Source organism: Dicentrarchus labrax, unplaced genomic scaffold (assembly GCF_905237075.1).
Source record: "Dicentrarchus labrax unplaced genomic scaffold, dlabrax2021, whole genome shotgun sequence".
Lineage (NCBI taxonomy): Eukaryota > Metazoa > Chordata > Actinopteri > Moronidae > Dicentrarchus > Dicentrarchus labrax.
Genome location: NW_026136709.1, coordinates 15,922,003 through 15,949,019, shown reverse-complemented (window position 1 = coordinate 15,949,019; position 27,017 = coordinate 15,922,003). Strand labels below are relative to the sequence as shown.

At 38.6% G+C, this 27,017-nt stretch overlaps 1 protein-coding gene across 2 annotated transcripts; it reads right to left on the bottom strand.

Moving 5' to 3' along the window:
• Window positions 1-743: 743 nt before the first annotated feature.
• dnajb6b (DnaJ heat shock protein family (Hsp40) member B6b) lies at window positions 744-25,414 on the bottom strand. 2 transcript variants are annotated; one of them, XM_051410948.1, is made up of 10 exons: window positions 25,272-25,414; window positions 17,617-17,738; window positions 15,250-15,359; window positions 14,139-14,210; window positions 13,772-13,876; window positions 9,862-9,999; window positions 9,603-9,744; window positions 9,272-9,342; window positions 3,185-3,343; window positions 744-1,728 (listed from the first exon to the last, which is right to left on the bottom strand). In XM_051410948.1, exons 2-10 carry the CDS (start codon window positions 17,679-17,681, stop codon window positions 1,619-1,621), a joined length of 972 nt encoding a protein of 323 aa, XP_051266908.1. In that variant the 5' UTR covers window positions 17,682-17,738; window positions 25,272-25,414; the 3' UTR covers window positions 744-1,618. The 2 variants fall into 2 exon arrangements, with proteins under 2 accessions (XP_051266908.1, XP_051266909.1); XM_051410949.1 differs by lacking the exons at window positions 744-1,728; window positions 3,185-3,343; window positions 25,272-25,414 and having other exon boundaries at window positions 8,422-9,342.
• Between the last annotated feature and the right edge of the window lie 1,603 nt (window positions 25,415-27,017).

Sequence of the window (27,017 nt, the reverse complement as noted above, 5' to 3'; positions counted from 1 at the left end):
TATTGGACTTACATTTCATTTTACAAGCTCATTTTGCTGCATGTATGCATGTTGCGTAAATAAGCAACTGTCTCCTAACACGTTAGTCAAATCAGCTTAACATGATGATAAGATGTCAGAGCTGTGTTTAAAGTTTGTTACACAGCCCCTAAGTAATAAATAAATAAAATAAAATAAAAAGGCTGGCGGAAACGTATACAATTCCATTATTTATGATAAAGCTAAAATGTATGCTTGTATTTAAAACCCACAGACACAAACCCCACAAACTTCTGGTACTGTGTGTTAGGGAGGGTATTACACTGACTCCTAATTCTTTAGAAAAGAACCTGGTGGAGAGTTCGAAACTTAAATTAAGGTCTTTATGCTATTTTTAGTAATCTAAAAAATGTGCTGAGTGACAGTTATGGATGCTTTGAGGCTCCACTGAAGAATTTGCAGCTGTGAAATGTATGAATGACATGTGATATTAGTTTGTTTTATAAGATATCGGTTGTATTTTTGACAGAATACTAAGCTGATACAAAGTGCATCACTTACTAATAGCATTTTCTTTATTAACTGATCAGTTGTCTTTACATTGTTTTTATGTTGTCTGCTATGTCTGATTTGTGTCAAAATTTGGCTATTTGTCACTGTGCATGGGCAACCAAACTCCCTCTGGATTAAGTTATTTCATATATATGGATATGGCATGATACGAAAAGATACTATACGATACAAGTTAACTGCCAACAAGAACGTGTTTTTCTTTAAGCATTTATTGGTAGGAGTCCATAAAAAATGAACATTTCTCTGACATTTCTGCATTTCCACTTGCAGTTATCATGAGAACAACGTGTCAAGGACAAATCAGATGAGGGAAAATCATATTTTAGTTTAAGAATTATTTTACAAAAAAACCCACAGAAGGTTAACATATTGCTGAATCCACTTGGTACAAAGAATCCTACAAAAAAAAAAAAAAAGAAGAAAATAATGACTTGGAGAGGGGTTAATAACTATTTTTCACCCTGGGGGAGTAGTAAAAGAGCAGAGAGTTGATTTCATGTATGATGGAGGAGCGAGGAGTACATGTTTATCTCTTTCTGTAATAAAACTAGTCCTTTCTCTCCTTGCCTCTATTGAAAATAGTATCCACTGAATAGACTGACCTTCACTTATAGGCTCATGCTATACACTATTACTGCAATCATTTTCACACTTATCACAAACAAGGCAGCTAATATAATTCTCCTTCCACCTGAACTTTATCAAACACACTTTCTGAAAAATGTGTGCTGTAAAAAGTCCAATCACAGGAGATTAATTAAGGTTCTGAATGCTCACTGTACATCCGCAGGGCCCACCCACAATAAATACAGTAATAGCAAAAGCTTAACTACTAAAAATGTATCTTGGACAAAACAAAACATTGAAGTGAGGTCCCTGCAGGCGGATGAAAGCAGGCAGGAGTTATGCTTTGCACTGCAGCTGATAGACAAGAGGAGATATGGCGGCGCAGTGGGGATGTTGGGCCTCAGATACATAGCAACGATGAACTAATGCCACGTATGATTGATGGCACTTCTGCCAACAGATATATATGTGTGCCTACTAAGTGTTTGGTTGAGGGTGTTTAAAAAAATGCACCAAGTCCACCAAAACGAGGGTAGTGTCGAGGAGCCCTTTTCTTTTTGGACTCGCCGTCCTTTAGCCACAGTTTCTTCCTCTTGGTGTCTGTGTGACCTACAAAATAAAAGAACAAACATTATCATTAAATATTTTGATATATATATATAATAAAAAACATTTTATTAAGGTTCATATTTACTATACGGATATGAAATTAATCCATTAACAAAGTCAAGAATTTATCCCTTTCTCTTATTTAGAATAATAATTTCACCTGAGTAAAACCAATATAAAACTTTTCAATAAATGTTTGTCGTTGCACATTAGCAGAATATTACTTTGTTCTCAGTTTCACCAAATATTTCACAGATGTCACTGATAAGTTGGATTACTGTTACTGTTGTTTGTCTTGTTTGTTTATTTCATTGCAGAAATTGCTCTTCTTCGGTTGTTCATCAAAACTGATAATGATGTCAACTCCTTTAATGGTCAGTTCTTTGATGGTTGAATAATCCTATCCTGGACCAACAAGCTCAACTGCAAGTGGGGCATATATATATATGTGGTGGTGGTGGTGGTATTAGAGGCAACTGTGGCTGTATTTCTCCTGCCTCTATTCAGGGTAATGTATACCACACACACTGTCTCTTGTCTTTCATTAAACATTTAAAGAAAATGTTCTAGGTGGACCTAAATTCTCTCTATATATACTGTAATCCATCAGAAATCTATAATGAAATAATTCATTTGGAATATTTGATATCCACATTTGAAGCTAATAAGTTAAATAAGTTATGGTGAGTTATTAATTGTGGTCCAGAAGACCTGCAGCCATTTTACTAAAGGTCAAATGGGATCTTCACAATGAAATTAAAAGCTAAAAATGACAAACAAGTGTGATGCAAGAGGAGGATAAACACCAACAACTTGGCAACAAAAACTTTCTTCTTATTAATGATTTGTAACTTATCTATAAAACATTAGTAAACATTAGATTAACTATTAATAAAGCCATTAGTTACTTCTTGTTAACACTCAACAAAAAGTGAATTATTAGAAAGTGGTGCAGATTTTTCATTTCTCATTTCTTAGTTTCAGCCGGTAGCAGTTGTCAAAAACACACACTCTGAGGACCCATATTTGAGTAGTTTGTGTCATTATCTCAGAAAAAGAATTAGGGCCTTTGTTTGCATCCCAGCAGGAAATATGCACGGTTAAATTGAAGGTTCCCTCCTTAACTAGCGACGCTGCTCTTATAAAACATTCAGAGACTGTGTGTTGCAGATAATTGCTCAGCTTTTGTGTGCGACTTCCTGAACCCGTGAGGGAAAACAGAGGACGACCTCTGACCTCTGGTCGTTACTGCAGCATAGAACAGAGCTGCCTAATGAACACCTCTGTCCTGGGTGTTTACATCTGCCAATCAAACACGCCACTCTTCGTCATCGTCCTTTGTGCAGCCATCAGACACAAAAGCAGACAATTAGCTGCGCTTATTAAGACTCTACTCTTTAAAGGAGAGCTCAGTGCACTGGTAATTAATCAGCCCTGCAGTGGCGTGTGGGCGGACCTCTCGTTAGTCCCAGGCTCTGTGGGCCGTGCTCCTCCTCTTCCTCTGAGGGGTTCTGGGCGGAGCTCCGCAGGTAGCGTTGGTGCAGGCTGTGGCCAGGAAGTGTGTTCTGTCTGCGGCGACGAAAGTCTTCCTCAGAGGGTTCTTCAGCTGCAATGTCTGTGGGCAAAGCAGAGCAGAGGAGGGAATGAATCACACCTAAACCCTCTCTTTCCGCTGTCTGGATGGATGGCCTGAGGTGTTCAAACCAACATTAAATCTGTATTTTTTTCTCCTATGTAGCTTCTTTGAATTTCAGCCTTCTGACATGAGATGTGTGGTGAAAAAAAAAAAAAAAAAAAACAGCTGAAAGGAAAACATATTACCTTGTGATGCCCTTGGCAGTGTGTGTACAATCAAGAAAATAAAAAAACAGATACACACATTTATTACAGCAAGTTCAGCACAAGTGCGAAAAGGCATATTGATGTAACCAACATGAAACAACAAAGATGATATAAAACAAGTTCACAGAGTCCCTAAGGCAATATAGACCCCTCCTTCCTTTCAAACGCCAACCATATATTTCATTCATATTTCATCTGCCTGACTTTATTGTGATTAGTCATGTAAATAAAATGAGATTTGGTTATTCTTTTCTCTAGGTAATTTACATTTATATTGAATTAGTGGCAGGCAGGGTATGGTGGGGGGGGGGGACTTATTATGCTGCGAGATTACAGGCAGATCTCATCGCCATTGTGTTGTGTAATTAAGGCAGTGGAGAGGAGAAGAAAGGGGGCCAGATGCTCGCCGTGCTGAACCTGGTCCCATTTAGAGGAGGATCTGCACCAGCATTTCAAAATCCCCCGCACGGTGTGTAATAGTGCAGCCTTAAAGACATCAGAAGTCATTAGAGACGTGGCAGCTTTGTCTGACACATTGCTGTATACCTGTGGGAGCACGAGCCACCTCAACTTAAACATATTTTAATCATTAATGTGGAAAATAAAACACAGAAGATTGTGGCTACAATCCTTGATGATTTTTTTTCCTTTGCTTTTTGTGAAATAGATGTACATTTTAGAGGGAGAAGGCTCTCTTTCGAGGCTTTCAGGAGGAGGTTGAGGGTTTTGAGGCAATCAAGGACGACTGCATGTGCTCAGGTCTTAACAGAGACAAAGACATCACTGGATTTCAATCCTCTCTGAAAAGGCGTCTTATTACTGCAGGACCTCCATTTTGACCCAAGCCTATTTCTTTGTCACAAATGCTTTTCGAGTGTGTTAAGGTCGAGATTGGCTGAGTATTTTCTTGCTGCAAACACCTAAACTTTAGAGGTGGTTTATGTCGCTTTAGCCCCAAACTTGGATTATCTCTATTTCAGAGTTTGCAAATCAGCTTTTTAAGTCGAACACACTTTTAAAAACACAAAGTTGACCCCTGCGAGGAGAGACCAGAACCCAGTGGACCAACACAAACAGGACAATTGGTGGCTTTACTCTCAAGGCTGCTGCTACTCGTTCTCTATTCAGCTTTGGAAAAACAGCTAATCCCAACCTGCATTTGTCCGTTGATCCTATCAAGTGAAGTTAGACAGCTGGATTAAGCCAACATGTATGTGACTCCAAGCTTGTGCCCTTTGTTCCAGCCCTCCTTTGCCCCAGAGGATCAATATTTGCGTATATTATGGGCCCGGTTACCTGGGTGATAAGATTTCTTCCGCTATCCGGTTGCATAATCCATCATCAGTTAATTAATTTCAACAAAAACAGTATCAAAGAGCAGTGATGATAATGAGATCTCTTATTTTCTGGACTTAATTTGAAAAGCAGAGTGAACATAGTTGAGTTCATGGATGCTTTAATTTGCGGCTATTGTCTTGGGAGTGCTTGTCATTTGTCTCCAGGCTAAACAATGATGTGTGTATCTGTAAAAGCTGTTTGATACACACTGTCCAGACTGCAACTCGGGAACGTGTGCACAGGCACAAACACCCGGGTTAACACCTAAACACACACAGACACAAGCTCTATGTGTGACAGACAAAAAGCAGCCTTTTCTTGCAGCAGGCTGGAGCCTAAAGCCTAAAATAAATCACTGTTCAGGAGGAGGCTAACCCTACATGACAACTACAACTGTGAACCAGATTATTTTCCACAGTCCACCTTCCCCCGGTTCAAGACATTGTATGTCGTGCTGATGTGACTCTACTGCTGAGCACAGAGAGATACAGTCGGTGTCCTTGTTCAGACACGGCCAAAAAAGAAACTGGCAGCTTATCTTTGCCATCGTTCATAAAGTGGCCAGCAGCTCCGGGCCGATTCCATGTTTCACGCTAAGCTGTCAAGCGGACGAGGTGGAGGGGTGCAGGGGGGTGGGGGTTAAAACCGGATGCTGCTTTCTGCCAACAGGAAGCCATCTTTCATAACGTGGGGACACTGGAGGACAGGAAATCACAGTATTGTGTGTCATATTGGAAAGGATGGATGGATGGATGGAGGAAAGGCTGCAAGATGTTATTTGTAACAAGAAATACAAAGATAATGTTTGCAAATCATAGCTAATAAAACAACGTACTGACACTTAAATAAGAGTATTGATGATTCAATTGAATAAATGTAAGTTTTCACATTAAAAATCAATTTCCATTCATATTTATATGGGTATGTCACGTGTTGCTGCAGTTCCCATCACTGTCTTCCAATATTTGTGGTTCCTGTAGTGGAAATGATCATTCAGCCATGTATGATGTCATGCTGTCTTTAGTATACAAACAGTGTCATCTAGTGGCCACATGAGGGTCCACCTTCAAATTCTGGTTCTGGTGAAGAGCAGCAATCCTTCTTATTTTAAGGGCATTTTAGAATTAACGTTAATAAGTTCTAATATATTATACTATTATTCTGCTACTTATTTTATATTATTTTTTGGACTGTACATTTCCTCTGAAGCAGTGGTCCCCAGCTTAGGGGTATAGGCCCCTACATGTAGGGTAGCATGGGGTTTGCCTGGGTAAGGAATAAAACAAAAATTGTAATAGAATTAGAAAAAAATAGGTGGACTTTGTTTCTCTCTCTTCTCTAAATATTGTAGTTTTACCTCACCAATCCTTTTAAAAGTATCCAAAGAAAATAAGTTAGTTATGGTATGGCCTGCTTACTAACACAGTCAGTACTTGGAGCTGCCACAGTGTCTGAAACAGCAGCTCATGGACGCAGTTAAGGTAAACGCAAACGCCCGCAATTTCCACCAAACATTATACTCCTACACCACGGAACTCATATTTTCAGATACAGAGTGATTTACACTTGCCACTGATAGCATTATCTCCGACGTGTATGGCAAATAAGCGTCTTTAAAACCGCTCATAGACGTCAGAAAAAAAGACGCTCCTTTTAACTCCGGAACTTGCTTAAGAATCATCACGTTTTTAAGTTTTCTTCAGTATCAAAGTAATCCAGTGATAGTTATCTGTGCATCCATGGGTATATTGCAAACAGAAACTACTAATGAGTAATTCGGCGTACTTTTAATGGTTACAATGTAAAAAATGTAAGTAATATAGTCAAACAGAGCCTACAGCTAACTAACGGACTCCGTGGCAACATTATACTTCCTGTTTAAAGCCCTCAAATTATGGGAAGTGTAGTTAAAAAAATCAGAGCCTGATTTCCCCCCAAAATAGACAAAAAAATAACAGAAGTGTTCAAATGTATTATTACAACTTCTAGCGCAACAAGATAAAACCTCTGTTTACCCAGGAGAGGGAGCTATTGCACCATTAATATATTTCCTGCTCCTGCAACATTTTCAACCAACTACTTGTACTTCCCGCTATGATCTCGTTAGAACAATTACATTTTTACGGTCTCCAGTAAATTAAATATAGTTAAAAACATTTTTTAAAAAAATGTAACACTCACATATTTGTGGATCTCCTGGGATTGAGATATTTGTGGTTAGATATTGCTGCTCATTTTTTTTAATAGCTAGTTGGTGTTTTAATGCCCATTTACACCATCTATTTCTAATTTACTTTTTCACACATACCTACAGAGAGGGATGGGGGGAGGAGAGAGCATACAGGCTTTTTAAGCAATAGGGATTGGCGCAGGGCTGTAGTGTCACCTAGCAACAGGACTGCGCAAGCGCAGACGCCTCTTCTGTCAGCGCCAGTGAAAGAGAAATTGTAAGAAAACAAATACATGTCAAATAGTGGAAGTGGGAGACATGGCCTTCACCACCACCAAAACACACACTCACACACACACACACAGGAAGCACATTTTAAAAATCACAACTGCCAACAATTTCATTTCATGTTGTTCAATGTGAAGACTCAACTAAAGGCCTCACCCTGCCCTTTTTTTCTACTTCTTCAGTTTCCTCTCTCAAAAATATGCAGTGGGGCTTGTGTAAATAAACTAGCCCCGAGCACATTCCTAAAGAAACACACACATAGTCTTCCTCTGTACACGGTGACCTATGAGCCAACTGCAATCATACACACCACTCAATTTAACTCTGAATCTGAGCCTATTGTGCCTAACATTTAATAGGACACCAAGTTAGTACACGCAAGCAGACCTCAAAGTTTAAATACAGATTGGATGTTTCCCCGGCTAGAAGATGAGGCTTCTTAACAGTTTTGTTAAATGTTGAGTCCTTAGTTTGGCTCTGTCTCTGCAGAGCTCAGGTTCTGTTTGAGGGTGTATTCAAAAGAGGTGCACTATCAGCACTTTTACAAGCCCATATAAATGTCTACCTGGGAGGGGCAAAGATAGAAATTAAGAAATATGAGGAAGGTGATTTATGTCGTCTCGTCCTCACCTGGTCCATAAAGGTAAAGCATACCTACCACACAGAGAATACGCCTCAGTATTCGAGGATACAGGCGTATCTTTGCAAAGTGCTCGTTTCCTCATGATCTCTTAGATAAATAATGAATAGGATTATTTTAGTGAAAAGCACACACAGCACATTAAACAATTTTCTGTAGTGTCAGCGACCAAGCCCTAATGTGAGTCACCTACACTGAAACCTGAGGCATTAGTTGGTTAAAATGATGCACACACAGTGAGCTGTATGATGAGGTGAGAGTTCAAAAGAAGCTGCTGTGGTTTTCCTTTATTGCGGTTGTGTGAAGCAGGTTTTAAAAAATGTGATCAGGCACAAGCGCACACACACACAACTCATACATCAAGCCAATAGAAACACCACACAAGAGACACCAGGTGACTGCGGCAGCCTTTACACAACGTTCCACAAATTATTTATTGACCAAATATGAACTCGTTTTTTTATTTACTTTTTACAAAGAATGAAAAATTCCCCTGTCTGTCTGGTAAACGGTGTGAATGTGTGTGTGTGTGTGTGTGTGTGTGTGTGTGAGTGTGTGTTCTAGGTTCATGGGTTGAGTTGCTGACACAGTTACAGTGAAACTACAAAGCAGTCTCCTGGAATCAGCAATCATGCAGAAACAAAAACATACTGTGGTGTTTTCAAATACACAAACAAATTAATTATTAATAATCTATATTCATTCATATTACACACGCGTGAAACATGGTAACAGCTAAAAGGTTAGCGAGGTGAAGTTAAAGACATTAGGGCAAAGTGGTTAAGCTTTTAATCATTCACTTGTTAAACTGTTCAAATGAAAAGAGCAAAAATGAACATGCGTAAGTATCAATGTACAGCATCTTGTTTTCCTGCTACAACAAGAAAGACAATATCCACCCCAAAGGAAAAAAAAATGTATGTATATATATAGCACATACTTTGTGCATATGGCAGAAATAAAAAGTACAATTATTGTAGTAAACAAAAACACAAATTCCAGCAAGATGGTCCCCCCCCATAATAATGGAATAAATACAAATATACAAATACTGTGAACATCTCTCTTGCCTCCCTCGCAGCTAAACTAAGATGAGGAAATTGTTCTTCGGGAATGAGATGCAGGAGGACAGAGAGAGGAGAGACCAACCGCCGGTAGCAAACGTAGTCACTTGGCGAGTTTTTCCAGGTGTGAAAACTGTATGTTGGTCAAAATGCTCTGGCGAGATAGTTACTTGTTATCCAGTTTTAGGAGCTGCTCCTTACCATTAACTGTTAGGGATTTTAACTGACCATCCTCCTCCACTTCTACCCGCTCCTGGCCGTTCTCCACAATCCTGGAACAAACACAAAGAACAGACAAGTTTCTTAAGAGATCAGGAAGTCGGGCTGCTAAAGAGGTATTAAAGAAAGTGTTTGACATTTTTGGGAATTTTTCCTTTCTTGCCAAGAAGTTAGATTATAAGATTGATGCGTCTGATGTTACAGAGTGAGATCAATCTTCTTATCCAACTCTCAGCAAGACAGAAAACAGGCATATATCCCCAAATTTTGAACTATTCCTTTACAAGTGCTGGGGAGTTTGACACTTAAGTACCGTTTTGTAGTAATCTTTCTGCCGTTGATGAACTTGGTGGAGGACGACACAGATCTGAAGTTACCCATTCCTCCCCCACCGCCAAAAGATGAAGAGAAGGAAGTGATTCCTCCACCTCCCATGTCTCCAAATGAGCTAAAACCTAAAAAAAAAAAAAAAAAAGCACACATTCAAGAAAAATCCTCAGCCAGAATGGAAACGCGTCAAAGATTTATGAAGAATCCAGTACGTGGGGAGTTCTTTGTTGGGATGTACGCACCTGAATCGAACCCTGAGAAGCTAGACCCAAACGCTGGGAAGCTCCCAAAACCAAAGAGTGATCCCCCCATCCTTCCTCGGCTTGCGCCCCTCTGGCGATTGCGACCACCTCCAAAGAAATCGTCAAAGGGGTCATCAGCTATGGAGGGAAAAATTTGACAAATTAAGAGGAATTTTTTTTTTTACTTTGAGCTCATATTGTACTGCAGAATGCAAGTTTTTAATGTCTTCTTCAAAAACACGTTAACTTGCATTAAATTTTTTTTGGCCACTTGGGAGCAGCAGAAACAAGCTGTAAACACCAAACTCACATACTGTCACTTTTAAATCGATATATGGAGAATTTGTTAGTAAACAGTTGCATTTTTACACATCCAGGAGATATGGAGCAATTTATTCAGAATACTAGACCAAAACAATGAAGGGAACTTAAGATTTTGGTGATAATTCTCTGTGGGTTTGTCACAATGAGCCATCTACTTCACATTACACAGTCATTCGATCCATTGTTAATATAACAATAAGCAATAATAATATAGCTTTAAGGCTGATTCTACATTCCAAAAGATTTAAGTACCTGATCATTAAAAAGCGGCGGTGTATGTCACAGCGTCCATTTGTAATTTCTGGAACAATCTTAACCCTAAACTGTCAAAGTGCCCACCACTTCATTCTCATCCTAAAGCCCTACGGACATGCTACTAATTTCATGCTGCCAATCTGGGTCACCCCTGCAGGATAAGGCTGGATCACTGGCACCATTTTCTGAAAGAAGACTCCTCCTTCAACCTTGAATGTACCGAGGCCACGATAAGAAAGCTTTGTTTGTTCTCTCTGACAGAAAGCTTAAAATAAAAGTATCCTCTGACCACTGCTGTAATTACATTACTCTTCATTTAGAAGAAGACATCGGAGGACAGCTCAGCTCTTACAATGCTGTCAGTAAGACAGCAGACATCGGTGGAAGAAAGAGAGGGAGATCTTTACATCTCCCTCTCTTTGACAGGGAGATGTAAAGCCTGAGAAATGCTGCTTAAACACTGGAATTCTGGTTTAACTCTTGTGTACATGATCAGTGTACACAAAGAGATAGCTGGGAGAAAAGTTGAGGCAAAGTGCTCTCACACTTCTGTGCTCCGACAGAACTTTACAAGATCTGTCACACACAAAGACTGAGATCAGCAAAGAATGTAGCACAGAATAAATTAAGTGTGGATGTGCATGTACACCATAATGTAGAAAATCTGAGAGTATTTAGATCCCTCACTTAAGTGGAAGTATATAATACACAAGTAGAAGTCTTGTATTGAAAATGTGACTTAAAAAGGTGGGGTCAGTAATTCAAGATAGATCATCAAATACAGAGGCTTTGGATTACCAAAGCATCCGCACTGGGGCATGAATCACACCTTTAAGTAAAAGTATGCAATTATAATCAGGAGAATGTTCTTAAAGTATTAAAAAATATATAAATATATTACTTAAATAAGTAATATAATAAATATGTTATAAAGTCTTGATCATTTTCTCAGTCAATCATCTCAAAATTATAAAACAAATTAAAATTATTAAAATAATCATAAGGAAAATCAATAAATCGTTACATTTGAGAAGCTGGAACATTGAAATGTTTTTGCAAAAAAAATGACAAACTAAAACTGAAATTTCCTTGTCCACTTCTTCAATGTTCACTTGAGAATGAGTATGTGCTGTTCTTGGCAGACGACTAAGCCCTCGTCATCATGGGAATCTGTATTTGTCTCAACAGCGCACAGACCCCCCCCACCAATCCCTCAGTCTATTGGCCGTTTTGAGGTGGGTGAGTGACAGATCCACAGGACCAGCTGCTGCTCACTGAGACAAGCTGCTGGACAATGCAGGACTGGAGGCTGGATGGGATTTTATTTCTGTTATATTTCTATGGCTGCCATCTTAAGGGAAGTCAAGAAAACCAAAATGGTTCTTTGCATAAATATATCCATGGAAAAACACTTAATATAGGGTTGACATAAACATGACAAGATGGATGTTTTGGCATATCCTGTTTCATATCAATCAAGCATAATAAAGGTTGTCTGCAGTCAAAATAGAACTTGAACTTTACTCTTCTGCACGATGGTGCAGACAGCTTCATGGTTTGGCTTTTTTTAAACAGTCCCTTACTGAGCAGTGTAAACAGCAACAGCTGAGCTCCACCACTCTATCTTATGTATGTTAATAAATACAACAGTAACACATGTCAGTGTCATAAAGGCAGCTTATAAAAGAATCCGATATAAATAATGATGACGACTTTCCCTAAAACTTCTAATTCAAGCTCATTTCTATAAACTTGTAGAGGATTTTTTTTTTCAACAAGTTTACGTTGTACACCCCCACTCGAGAGCGGGTGTACCGCGTTTTACATGTGTTCTGACACACAGAGACACAGCGCACACACACTTGGCGTTATTACATCTGCTTTTGTTTTAATGCGGAAGCTATTTTTGAAAGCATTCCAGTTGAGTGATGTAGACGCTTAAATCCATCCTCTGCCTGCGTCCAAACTCCATATTTAGAGCTACACGGGGTGAACTACACATGCCTTCCAATCAGCCTTTTGCTGAACCCAGACAACCCAGGACAGGCTATAACGGCTAAACTCCTATAACTATATTTAATGCAACCACTGACACTTCTGATACAATAAACTATCAAGCTGTCATAACAAATGCCACTGGACAACCATATATTACCTTAGCCAGCAGTACTATAGCCCTCAAGGGTTATATAAAAACCAAAAAGCTTTATTATTACCATCATTATATTAAGAGTAACAGCTTTAAAACTTTGAATGAAAAACATGTCCACAACTGACAAAATGGATAGTGTACTGAAATTAATTTTTTATTATTGATTAATCTTCCTATTATTTTCTTGTTTAATCATAATCTATAAAATGTCATGATCCCAATGGTGACAGTCTGATTCATGTTCAGTTTGCTATCACATGGGATTTTTATTTTGGGCAAATTTGCTAGAAGACCATTGTTAGATTATCATAATAGATGCCATGTAATTTTCTGTCAATTGACTAACCGACTGTTTCAGCTCCACTAAGATGTATTTTTTCTTATATTTCTTTGTAAGAAAAACATGGCTAAAATGTAATATAAACTCTGTCTCTAATATAAACTTAATAAAATCTACACGTAACTTAACTTTATCCTTCTACCTTAGGTAAACTAAGCTTGCTCTGTTTATATTTAAATGTATTTGTGTTTCTTCTTTGTTATATTATCATTATTCAATTTTTTTATTTAATTTAATACTTTTCATGGATGTATGTTTCAATAACTAACTAACTAAAATAGTCTGTAATGATGCCATTGCTTTGGAACTGATGAAGGATATGTATACATTATTTAAAGAAGCTGGAGTAAATTAATAGGTCTAAACCCTGGTTAACAGATACATACTGAAGTAGAGGTCAACATCCAGCAGAGACACTCATTGCTTTGCAACGTATGTACGTATTTAGTGGCAGATGACCTCCCGAGGTGAACACTGCTTAGAGTACTGGAGATGCACATTACAGTGCTGTGGGGGATTAGCACCAGGCTTGGCAGAAGGTTTCATAGGTCTAATGCTCAATCTTTCACATTTCTACACACCAGGAGCTACTAACAGCTAACTAATTAGGAAACAGAAATCTATGTTTTACACGATATAAAACTGAGACCTACAGGATGTCCTCCTTTTCGCTCCATCTCTCTTGAGCCTTCAAATTCATCTGTGTATATTTTTGACCAGATAAAATCATGCAGTTAATAATAGCCACTGCGTGCTCCCCACTCTTGTGACTCTCTTCAGTCCATCTTTCTTCCTACTTTTTGAAAACAAGGAATCCCATCAGTGCCTCAGTGCCTTACCAAAAAAATCTGCAAATGGATCTCTGCCGCCAAAGAATTCCCTGAAAACATCATCAGGATTACGGAATGTGAAGCCGCTGCCGCCAAAGTGTTCGTAATGGCCTCCTGTAAAACATTAAAACAACAGTAAAGCTCATAAACTGTAGAATTATTAATCAAAAGTAGGCAGTCATAAAAAATACCAACGCAATACAAAAAGCTGCTGGTACCATGCCACTAAAAAAAAATTTAAAGACTCTAAATCATCTTATTTTTAATCCTCATCATATTTTGCCATCTCCGTATGAAAAGTGACTACTGAAATCTTATCAATCATCTCCATGGCACTGACAAGAATATTATTTTATTTGGAAAGTCGTCTCCTTACCTCCTCCCCCTCCTCCTCCTCCTCCTGAAAGGCCTTCTTTGCCGTATCGGTCATAAATATTCCTCTTGCTTTCTGTTGTGGGAGGAGTAGTTCTTTAGATATGATAGAGAGACAGATAACACAGACCAACAGGAAGACAAACTTCCCACCCGGTCGTATTTTAAACCTCAGTAAAAGTCACACAATTCACCACACTGGTAGTATATGTTAGTATCACAATTTTTGCTTTCACAGCGACTAATTATAATAATCAAAAAACATGTCCAAATCACATCTAACTGATATGTGTTCTATGTATGTCATTAATCAGTTTGACCATCTGCATGCAGACTTATTGGCTGTAACTCATAACAGTGTCTGAACACATTTACTGTCCAGGCCTAACCTCTAACCGTTTAAGACATCAAATCACGAACAGAAAGTAAACCGCACAGGAACTCTGCACAAGGCCTCCACACTCCAGCATAAACAATCCTGACACTGTGAACTGCAAATGCAAACAATACCTGCTTCATGTGACTGAGTGCATGATACATAACTGCGACTAATAAAATTTAAATGTTACAGGCTTCTGCTCTGTTCTCAATCCCACATTTGAATTCCAGACACTCCAATCTCATTTTATTCTGGTAATCACATCCACTTAAGACACATGACTAATGAAATAGCTTACCTGCTTGGTACATTTGATGCCTGATACATTTACATGTAATCAGCAGGGCTAAGTATCAAACCTCAACACTTATTTAATATTTTTATTACCGACTTAAATTTGTCTGTAGCAAAAAAAAGTACTGAAAGTTGCCATTTCAAATTCAACATATGCAATAATCCGAAAATTATTGATTTAAATGATAGTTTTGCCAATTTAGCCTGCATTTGTTTCTGTTCTAAGGCCACATGTGTTTAGAAGATATTTAACATTTAGATTTTGGTATCACTACCAAAACCTAAAGATGCCATACTGGTAATAGCAACAAAATTGACATGGAAGTGCAGTACAGGTGACAACACATGTAAGAGTAGTTCATTTCAAACAGTGCATATATTTCAGGACTTAACATAGCGACTGTATATAACAAGATTTCTTCCCTCTGCAGGAAAACCTTACCATCGGAGAGCACTTCATATGCCTCTGACAGCTCTTTGAACTTTTTCTCTGCTTCTTCCTTGTTGTCTGGGTTCTTGTCTGGATGCCACTTCAGTGCCAATTTTCTGTAACTGAGACACCGATACCATACACTTAAAATAAAGACAGACATCAAAATAGATACAAACACACAATGTATGTCATATACTGTAGATATGCCAATAGCACTTTTTTTTTTTTTTTTTTTAAAGGTTTTGGCTTTTGCCTTTTTATTGAAGAGAGAGAGGGGATGACACGGAGCAAAGGGCCACAGATTCAAACCTGGACCACAGCAGTAAGGAGCCTTGGTACATGGGGTGCAAGCCCAACCAGGTGAGCTACTGGGGCACCCCAAATAGAAATGGGAAATGGGAGTTGGAAAATAACAGCTATCCCCCTATCAGAAACACATATCTGTCTTTTTTTAGATTGGCAACCATGCCTACACCAAACACACAGACACCCACCACCCCTCTATGTGCACACACAAATACATAAACACACTATCCTTCTCTCCACCCAACCAGAAATAACAAAGACAGCCTGAACTTCAATGACTTGCAGCGTGGGCTCGGACAGCAGCTTACGCTGTATCAGCTGTTTGTTTCAAAGCCAGCAGCAGCACCGGCGGCGGACACACAGATACTGTGGACGAGACTACGGACTGCGAGTCAGCCATCTAAAAGGCTGCACACAATCCAGGGATTGACTCCCTTGTGGATCCATAGTGAATACTCTTTGTAGTCTACGTCTTTGTTGTAATCTGTGGCATTATCTGACTGTCTAAAGCCTGTTCAATAATCAACCAGCCAGACTAAATTGAACAATTGTGTGTGTTTGTAGTCACAAGCTCACATGTTCACCAGTAAAAGCAACAGCAAGTATTATCTTGCTCTGAATACTCAAAAGTCTCTAAGGACAGTATTAACTCTCGCCCTCTTGGCTGTAATTTCATACCCATCACGTTAATCAACAAATGAAGCTAAGGGTCTATAGGCATGCTAGCATCTCTGTGAGGCTGTACTTGCCACATTCACATCATATGGGATGGACGGTAGAGAGAGGAAACATTCCCATGTTAACGACTTGCGAGTTTTCACATAGTCAAGAGACGGTTGTATGATTACAGAGTTGGTCGTGTGAGGATTAAAATACTGCGCAATGACATTTAATTTGTGTTTAATTACCCAATTTAACGTCTGCCTTTGGCTTTTGCAAGTAGTAGCCTTTAGTGCATAGTACTACCAAAGTAATGGTCAAATTAAAAATTTGGCCTGATGATGGCACTATATGAAAAGCTAAGGGATCACCAAAGGAGAGGAACATTGACAATCCATCCAGTAGTTGTTGAGACACTTCACTCAAAACCACAGTCGACCTTCCGTTGACACTTAAGGAAAAGCCAGCAGCCATGACAAAGCCTTACCAAATCATTCATTATATGCTATTATATTTTACAAGATAACTGAAATTTTTGACCGGCTGGTGGCACTAGATATAAAGTCAAGGGCGAACAAATTCCATTAAGATTTGTCCCCTGTGCACCACAAATACCTGTCAAAAATGTCATGGCAATCCGTCCAATAATTGTTTATATACTCACACCAAAGGAGGATTTGAAGTGGAGCCTTGCAGCTAGCATGACAAATAATTCTACCAGAGATCAAAAAAGACTGAGCGGGGGTCATAGGCCAAAGATATGACTTATTGATTGGTGTCAGTTGAGATACCGCTTGACTTTGACAGCCAACAATCAAGTGCATAAAGATAGCAGGCTTCAGCATTCGCTATCTTTCTATGCTGGATTCTTGGCAAACTGAATATGCTTACACTGGTTTATTTGATCAGCAATAATCCGTAATGTTCAATAGTTTCCTCCCCACTTAAAAGATTTTACTTCACATAGTGATTTACAGCATTAATCAAAATAACTGTTAATTAATTTAACCTCTGGAGCACACGCCTAATTCAGACCAGCTTATTTCTGTCCGTAACATTTAAATAGACACTTCAATTTATAGGAAACTGTTCACTTCTCAAAACAAAAACGTGTTCGTGAGAAACCTGAAGTAGTGCAATTAAATGGAATTGGTCTTTTGAGTGGTTAACTACAAGTAGTGGGTGAATGTATGGGGAAGGTATTTGACAGCGGCAAGGTTACAGGAAGAAGAGTGGAAACTTTCTGCATTGCAGTCTCTCTGCTCTCTCTCTCTCGCTCTCTCTCTCTCTCTGTGTCAGTTTAAACAGCTTGAGTGGGTTATAATTAACCTATTACACCCCTCTGAGTGGCCGAGATTTAACAACAACACCAGGGGAAAACCAGAACAGAAAACACTCAGGGGCACTTACGCTTTTTTGATGTCATCTTGCGTTGCATTTTTGTGGACTCCTAATATCTGGTAGTATTCCACCATGGCTCTGTCTGTGTGAGTCTGTAGTTGCTGTCCTGTGTGAGGGTCCTGTGCAAAACCCTGTGGAAATAAAGTCAAGTTCTGTTAAGACATGTTAGCCTGGAGAGATAAAGCCGAACAAACTGCAACTGAGCATAGCAATGTGTGATGGGTGAGGAACTTCTCTTCCAGGCCTGAGGGGGGTAAATCTGTAAAGGAGAGGTAGGGGGCAACTGCACTAAACAGGACAGCAATACCCAACAGTGTAATCAACTGTACTGAAATAGAGATGCAGGGAGGAAGACAGCTAAGCTAATACAAGCCAAGCTAAATTACATAATAAGTGGGTGATCATCCCTCACCCTGAGGCTGTAACAGAGAAAATGTAAATCATGTTCTGTTCTCGAAATTTGGAAATAGCTATAAAGACCATGAAGCATTTTTTTTTAAAACATGACCTAGTGCAGAAGTTATGAGGCTTAGCCTCTCAGAACAAGACAGAACAGGTCTGATGAAAAAGTATCAGGAGATATTATGGTTGTCTAGATTTAGCCCCAGATTTCCTTCTGGGTTTTTTTTTTTTTTGCAATACTACAACACAGAGAAGATAAACCGCACAAAATATCATTGTCATCACAATCTCTTCTGTTCTTTGTACTTTAATAACAACTGCTGCCAACATATTGAGTCTTGATCTAGGAGGTAGATCAAATTAAATATCAAACTACTAAAAGCAAGAGATTTGACCCTGTTTGGATGAGCTTCATGGGGTAAAACATGTCAGCAAGAGACAGATAAATATGATAGGGATCACATTACTGATAAAGTTACCAAATGGCTATCCATTCTCCAAACTGGTTATTCAACCCTCACTTAAGCTGCAATCATTAGCATATCTGGCTAACTAGTCTACTACCTACAGAAGTAACCTAGCATTACTCCCAAGGCCAGGGAGCACGTTGTTATGAACAAACTACATTAGTTTATGGGGTTACAAGTTACTCTTAGCCCGGTTCACAACTAGAACATCCACTGTGTTGTATTTTCCATCTGAAAGATATTTAAAGATTATGGTAACGTTAGCTCTGTCCTACTAAATAGTTCAAATTTGGAGAGGTTTACCCAACAACAATCCCATAATATGTTTTTGTAGCACTCATGTGTAAGACACACTTTACATGTTGCTTGTTTCCATCTCATGGAACTAATGTTGCCTATACTAATATAACTAATAAAATCTTTTATCCAAAACTGTGTAAAATTAAGGAGCCACTGTTTCAGAAAATAATAGTGTTGAGTATTAATTCTGTCACACATTATTCTCAAGTCACAGTAGATAACATATTTCCTAAACTAAATATAGTCTTTAGCTGCCACCGCCCTCATGTGTCCAATGGAGGTTGCCTTTGGCTGTCCATGTCAGTTAATAATGACCTTTATCGTATTTTATACCCTCTGTTATTTCAGTGATATTGAGCATAATCCACTGATGATCTGAGCAGATTACAGTCTGTGGGGAGCAATGTTTTATGATGTTAATAAAAGGGTAAGACTTTCCCCACTGGCATATTTTTTGCTGTGGGTGGGACTTAAACACAGTATGTCACAAGCTTTCTTTTACCACCCATACAAGCAGAGCAGGATCTGGTTTTCAGGTTCTGCTCTGCTGTCTGTATAAAAATTTGCTAAATGGGAGATCTGTTCCTTCTCTCAGCTTAAAGCTACATTGTTTAAAGTTTAATTTATGTATGTTTTGGCTCAGAAAATCCTATTTTTACTTCTAAAACTCAATGTCACTTTTAAAAAATATTAAATGATAATGTATCATACTTAGGAGACAGTTGTTACACTCACACACATAAACAATCATTGCTTAAACCAAACTATAAAATCTGCACCTCTATAACAGAGCACGGTGGGGAAGAAAAAAAGATAATGTATGAGGACAAAAACCCAAACCCATTCTCTGTTTACTTTGGCCTCTTAACAAACGTTAGACAAAAATCTATGATGCAAAATATTGACAAAACCTGATAAATCAAAGCTGCCACACTTAAATAGACCGTCTGTATTCTCTTCCACACCTTGACCTTAACAGATTATCTAAGACAACTGAACGAGTTACTTGTGTGTGTCTTCTCAGACAGGCAAAATTATTCATCAGGCGGCAACAGGCCAACTAAAACAACGAGGAAAATGCCAAGCAAACCCCCAGTCAACCATTAATCAACGAGAGTTATCCTAGCTATCGTATTAAAAATGATAAACAAACCAGTGAGGACCACTTACACTAGGAGTCCACTGTGTCCTGTTTGTTTGCTATTTATAACCTGTGGCCTTTGCTGTTAGATTGTGTTTGTGTGTGTTATGAGTATGTGAGGGGGGTTGGGGGTGTTTGGCACACGGCAGTGCCAGTGAGTGAGTCCTGGTTGGGACATGGCACAGACACTAAACTCCTCTCTTTCAGATGCGGGCAGGCGTTAACTCTAAATCTCCATCTGACATTATCTACCTGCCCTTTACTGTTGAAATTTACTGATTTAAAATCTATCTGTTATAATGTCCTCCTTCTATCTCCACATCCTAATATAGACCACAGTATTAAAAAGAGATATGACCCAGAAAGTCATCGTTTTCCTCTGTTTTTAAAATAAAAACCAACCCGATGTCCTGGCTCATCATATTAAATGCATCTTCTTTTATCCCCCTGACTTCAGCCTTTACTGACCCACTCACCTGCCGTCAGTCCCCTGCAGCAGTTGGGAGTTAATGGACACTACTGTCTGATATGTCTGATGTGTTTACTCATGGTTTCATGCAGTGTGTGTATGTCTGTCTGTCCACCCATGCATGCATGTGCAGATTTATGCCTTGTGGTAGCGTTACACAGCTAACCCAGATCTGATGGATTCCTGCTCCGCTCAGCGTGAACTATGCCTCAGTGTGAGCAAACAGATGTGGGTCAGTCAATCCCATGATGCCTTTAGTGAACCAGAGGTGATGGTTCTAAAAGTTATCAGTTCGCAGACCGAGGCAGTCCATCATTATTCTATTCTAATTTTCCTGAAATAAGCACTAGTAGGAGTCAACTGAATAATGAAGTTAAGAATAAAGGGGGTCTATATTCTTGTTAATTAGATTAAAGTAAAAAAAGAAACTGCTGGAAAAGCAGCATTTTTGCTACTTTAACATATTTTAACAGTGGTTTTTGGCTGTGCAGGTCCCTGACCAGTCCTTAATAACGTTACATTTTTAGCAAATTGACTGTGGGAACAGCTGTTCCCATAAACATTTAAATATTTTGTGATTTTCCCATTCAAACCTATTTTAAGAGGAAATCACAGTGATAATGAATTACTGTCATGGTTGTACGAAAGGATCTCTTTCTGTTTCCATTGTGGTTTAAGAGCCGGTTGAAATAAACCCTCAAGCACCTTTATAATTTCCAAGTGAAGGTAGTAAAAATCATGAAAATTAAACTGACAGCCAGTTAGGTTCAATGTATCAAACTACGGTTGTAACGACAGACATGATTCATAAAGAAACTCTCTCAATGTACTGTCTGACCTTCAATCCGACCCTGATGTATGTAAAATGAAACCTCTATACAAGACAGATGGCGTTATTCTGCAGGAAGTGATCAGTTGAAGACCACAGTGATGCGTCACTCATATTTAAGGGAGCCAGCTGTGGTGGTTTGGGTATTTGTGATGACCTCGTGTCCACCACCTACTCTTTGACAGGTGTACTGAGAATAACCAACTGCAAGGGTACCTCAGGACAGGACTCTCTGGAGGGACTACATCACCCAGCTAGCTATGAAATAGGGGATTCCCATGAGCGACAAGTGGAAGATACAAGGGAAGAAACAACTCTGAAATCAATGGATAGATGATTTAATATCTATAATATATAATAAACTAGTTTTCATGGGTTCAGGGGCAGAACTAGTTAACTGAAGTCAACATCAAAGGTGTGATCTCAGTATGAAACATCGACTCCGTAGCAATCAGCAGACACTTCTAGAGAAGTTGAGCAGCGAGAGATTACAACAACATCTGTTCAAGTGTTTTTTCAGCTGTGCAGAACTGCCAAATGAGATTCCCCTTGAGGGGCAGTATTTTGTTAACAGTAGATAAATCAGGCTAAAAGTCAAATTATTGCACAAGAAATAAGTGTAAAGCCAGGAATGTAAAGATGTTAGGCTATGTGATATAGTATAGACCGTCATTTGGAGATTGTCTGTGGTATTTGGGATCCACATTTATGTTACAGTAAGTAACTTTGTCAATTCTTTGTCACAGTATGCAAATAATCAATAACCATGGGGTGCATTCCATTACAGTGCATCAATACTCGTCCTGACTGCAGGCTAGAACAACAGGTTAGAACAAGTTTTCACCCACATTCAAAACACATTAGGCCAAAGAGATAAAAGATAATGTGAAGACGAACCATTTAGATAAAGTTTTGCTGAGGCAGTTTATTTTACAGTTAAACAATAAACTTTACTGTTACTGCAAGATTATTAATATAACAGATAACAAAACATTTCAGTAGATTCTGTTTGCTAAACTTTACTGGAAATCACTATAAATAAAACAAATACATCAGATTTTGAACTTCAAAAAAGGAAAAATACATAACATGTTTATACCTAGTTGCTCATGTCAGCATACCATAAGTCAATATTATTATTCAATATTAATATAATATACTGTCTGCATTTGAACTTTAATATTTACTTCATGCTGGAGATGAAAAGAGGCTGTCCAAACCTTGTTGTCACTACAGATCCAGACAAACACTCCACAGATATCTTACAAAACACTTCACTATGCAAAGTACATTAAACCATTAAAGGACAGATGTGACACGTCAAGGTTTCTTAATGCAGAGCTATTCAGCAGCTATCAAGCATATCTAAAGTGCTTTATTCATTCTAATGTGGGTCTATTGTGGGCTAAGTGTGCACTGAGTGGCATTATTAATTAGAAGACAATGAATAAATACATAATAAAAATGAATATCAGATCAGACAGATGCACCAGAAGCTCAGTATGATAGGATACAGATCAGGGTTGGAGGGCTACAGCGTGACTGGAAATTCCCCAACAATGATGGACATCACAAGTTATCAGCGGGGAATTTATGTCCTGCAACTTACTCTAAGCAACATCATGTCAGTATCAGCAGATAATCAGGGTGTGGGCTAATAAAAGGTACATCAGTCAGTGTTGTAAAAGCTTTCATGATTTCTGTCTGCACAGCAACTCCCTGCAGAGAAGCTCTAGGTTTTATCTCTTGATTACAAACTCTGATTAGACTTCCCTAGATCTCTTTTGTTTTGGGCCCAATTTTTCCCTACAGACTTTTTATTTTTTTTTTCGAATAATTACCTGCAAACCCAGCCGCATGCTGTTACGAACTGAACACGGAGTACTTTATCGCCCCCACTGAGACTGCAATCAACAAAGGCAGCAGGAGTAGGTCTGTCATTGTGTCTAAGAACACTCATACGACACAAAAAAATAAATCTGACATTGACAAGAAAAGAGAACGGACGACAAAACAGGCTCCTAGAAACCAACACCTAACACAAATCACAGCTACCACAAGAGAGAAGGCAGATGACAACTGAACACAACACAATAATTAAGTATGTGCCTTACCTGAAATGATTAGCAACGAGAGGAGTGTTTGTGATTCAAACACTACAGAGTGTCGACGCAATCCAATTTTTCTCTTTACTTTCTATTAGTGGAAACATGTTCTAAGAGGGCATCATCCCAAGAAGACTTTACTGTGTAAACAACGGCGAGCTTTGTCTCCCTGGACAGTGAATCCATTCACAAATTTGCATGTGATGGATATAAACGCCAGTGTGGAAAACATTTTCTAATTTATATGCCTTTTAAAACAATCTGGGTGTAAAGTAAGTTGAATTAATTACTGCTTCAGAAGGCAACAACCCCGCACCTACTGAGATGTCACGTAACACAGGTTATCCAAAGAGTTGTTAGCACTGTAATATATTCTTATTTACCCATACCTCATAAGGATGGGGCCCCCACAAGTCAAACTTATCTCACAAAAGTGGTCAAACGGCACAACAAGACCCTCTTTGTGTCACCTAAAGATCATTCAAATGACCAAATGAATGCATGTCAAAAACCCTTTGAATAGTAGTTTCATTGTACACTAAATCTTTCAAGTCAAACTGTGAGTTAATGCCAACAAGGCATATTTAATTACATATTCTAATACCTAGTACATCATGAAGGTTTTAGCTACACTTATATATATATATATAAATATATATAGTCTAGTTTTATTCTTAATAACAATCAATTGTTTCAGTCATTCATCAAATAAAAATACCAAAGCTTATTACAGCCTCACAGGGTTGCAACTAATAATATTTTTCATTATCAATTCATGTGTGGAGAAGTTTTGGGATTAATCAATTATTCATTTAGTCTTATAATAAGATGGGGAAAAATGTCCCTATCAAGGCTCTAGTTTTGTCTCTAAAAACCACTATTAACTATTATTATCTACAATGATCCTCACATTTTTAGTAGCTGGAACCACTAATAAATGAAGATTACTCAACTATCAAAAGGATCATTATGAGTCAGTGAACTAATCAGTAAATCGATCTGTTGTAGTATGTAAAGTTTTTGCTCGCCTTTATTCACATTACATATAATGAAATTAGGATTTTGCAGCTAATCAGCCAGCAGGTGAAAGTTACTTTAATACACTTATTAAAAGTAAATTATAATACTTCCACTAACTACTTACTCCAAGGTCTGTGTAACCAATGGCAACCACGGGTGGAAAAAAACCAACTGTAGCTTGTCAATTAAGGAACATAAAAACAGTCTTTTCTCCTTCCTGTGGGCAATGTTTGTGCACTTTCTAGAAACTACCATCACATCAACACACCAGTCCGACATTAGACAAGTGCAGAGCTGTAACTCGGGACCGATGAGATTAAAAGAAACTTCCAGAAAGTCTTAAATCCGGAGTGGACACAACGTTACAACATTGGTGGGATATTAATACAAATCGCCAAAGAAACGTTACATAACAAGTGAAAACATCTCTAAAAATAGTGGCGTCGTAACTTTAATATTGGTCTGGTAAGTCTCGTATTGCCAGCCCTTCACCAGCAGCCGCTAACAACACAACACCAGCATTTATTTATTTTTATTTTTTAGCTTCAACCTTTAATAGCTTGTAACGTTAAAGCTATCATTGTATCATTGTAGCTAGCTATAGCTAAGTTATCATTATTTAGGTTAGTGTAGCTACAACCAGGCAATAAAAAAAAAAAGCTCCTCTCATTGTGTTAACCGTGTTGTTGTTGTGTTTTCAGGCTAGCTTCACGGACGTACAATTATACAACTACTTACATTTATGGTAAAAATAATTATAATATATAATTCATGATACTGACAATCGATAGAGGAGCGAGAAATGGGGGGGGGACATCAGGTTGCGACACCACAGCATCCCCACATGTACTTGAGTCTATGCGACAGGCGACGGTGAAGCCGTAAAGGCACATATTGCACTTTTCTGCTGCTAATAAAACAAAGAACTGACCTGTGTGAAGGATTTTTCCGCTTCCGACCGGTCTCTCTCTCTCTCTCTCTCTCTCTCTGTTGCTATTTCCCTGTCTTTCGACCGAGTGCGGAACCTGTAACTGCAGCCGCTGGTGGCTGCTTGCTGGTGATGTGGCTACTGATAACGACTAGCCCACTATGCTGCTGCTGCTGCTGCTTTCAAGTGCCGTCGGATACAAGAGCTACACGTCTCAGGGTCAGGGCTGCACAATGAATCGCAATATTATCCAAATCGCAGAAGCATTATGAGCTGTAATGACATATTGTGGTGCTGCAACGTTGCCCTGGCATACAAATCTTGTTCTCCAGAGTAATACATTAATACAACCAACTACAGACAATGTTAGGACTTGATATTTGGATGCAAGGCAGAGTTATCAAGTGGGCAAAGCGGGTGACCTCAGAGCCCCTGAAGCCCCTGAAGCCCCTGGTTGTCTGTGTGGCAGTTTGATTAATATGTGAACAACTACAGAATTTAAATAAAATGGTGAGATCCATGGTGCTTTGTGTGGCTGTGGCCAACACTGATGGTTATGCAAGCACCTTGCACGGTTGCTTTTAGGCCTTGTCATGTTGAGGGGCCGTGTGTGTCAAACTCTATTCTTAATATCCTGAGAACAGTTGTCTTTAACTGTTCCACAATCAAGGTTGGTAGGTGAGGGAGAATGTGCCTTTGCAGTGGGAGCTCCAAAGCTTTGGAATAGCCCTCCGCTTTAACTTAAGCGCTGCCCCTCCTTTGTCATTTTTAAGACAAAACTCAAGACTCACATGTTTTTTACAAGTCTTGTTCTGTCTATGTTTTACATTTGGGCACATATTTGTTATTGTTGTGTATATATATAGTTTCTGGTGTTGTGTGCCTTTTTTACTCATGTGCTGTGCACTTTCATTTGTACAGCACACAACTCAACTCAGGTTGTTTTAAATGTGCACTAAATAAACTTGATTTGATTAGATTAGATTTGAATATCTGGAAAGTTTTGGTTGATATTGTATTAACTGTATGCAAATTAGGGTCAATCAAGTTATCCCAAACATGAAAAAAACTGGGGCAAGGTAGTATTGCGGTCTTCTCATGAATACCATTAATACTATAAAAGATTAATCAATTAATCAATTACTTGCCAACTATTAACTAAATCACCAACTATTCTGATGATAAATTAATTGTTTTGAGTCATTTTTAAAGAAAGGATGTCTAAATTATCTGAGTTCAGCTTCTTAAATGTGAATATTTTCCGATTTTCTTCGTCCTCCAGACAGTAAACTGAATATATTTGGGTTGTGGACAAAAGACATTTAAGGACTTTTGGTTTTGGGATCAATATTTTTTTGCATTTTCTGGACAACCAGATTAATCGATAATGAAAAGAATTATTGGTTGCAGCCTGAATTGCTGTTACATTTCTAACAAGATTAAATCAGTGATACACAAATTAACAAAAAAATGATCTCCCCTCTTCCATCATTTGATCAAAGTACAAAGATGTTGTTCTTATTGATCAGTATTGCAGTCAACGCAACAAACACCTCTAAGAGGGAACACTGAATGAGGCATCACATGTTACTGCACTGTTTGTGCAGGAACCCTTTTTAATACAGAAATCTAACATCCAATTAGGATCATTTGTAAAATGCAGCCACTGTAGAAAACATATTTTACATCTTTTCAAACTATTTTCAGCAAGCTGGATACCATCTTCACGGAGAACTGCAAGAAGGGTCA

What these genes read in the sequence shown, in the direction of transcription:
- dnajb6b (XM_051410948.1), bottom strand. Translation starts at nt 17,681, where the DNA reads ATGGTGGAATACTACCAGATATTAGGAGTCCACAAAAATGCAACGCAA. An exon ending in TCCATTTGCAGATTTTTTTG is followed by an intron (nt 10,000 to 13,771) that starts GTAAGGCACTGA and finishes TTCCCTCCATAG; the next exon opens with CTGATGACCCCTTTGACGAT. An exon ending in AAAATCCCTAACAGTTAATG is followed by an intron (nt 3,344 to 9,271) that starts GTAAGGAGCAGC and finishes CTTTGCCCACAG; the next exon opens with ACATTGCAGCTGAAGAACCC.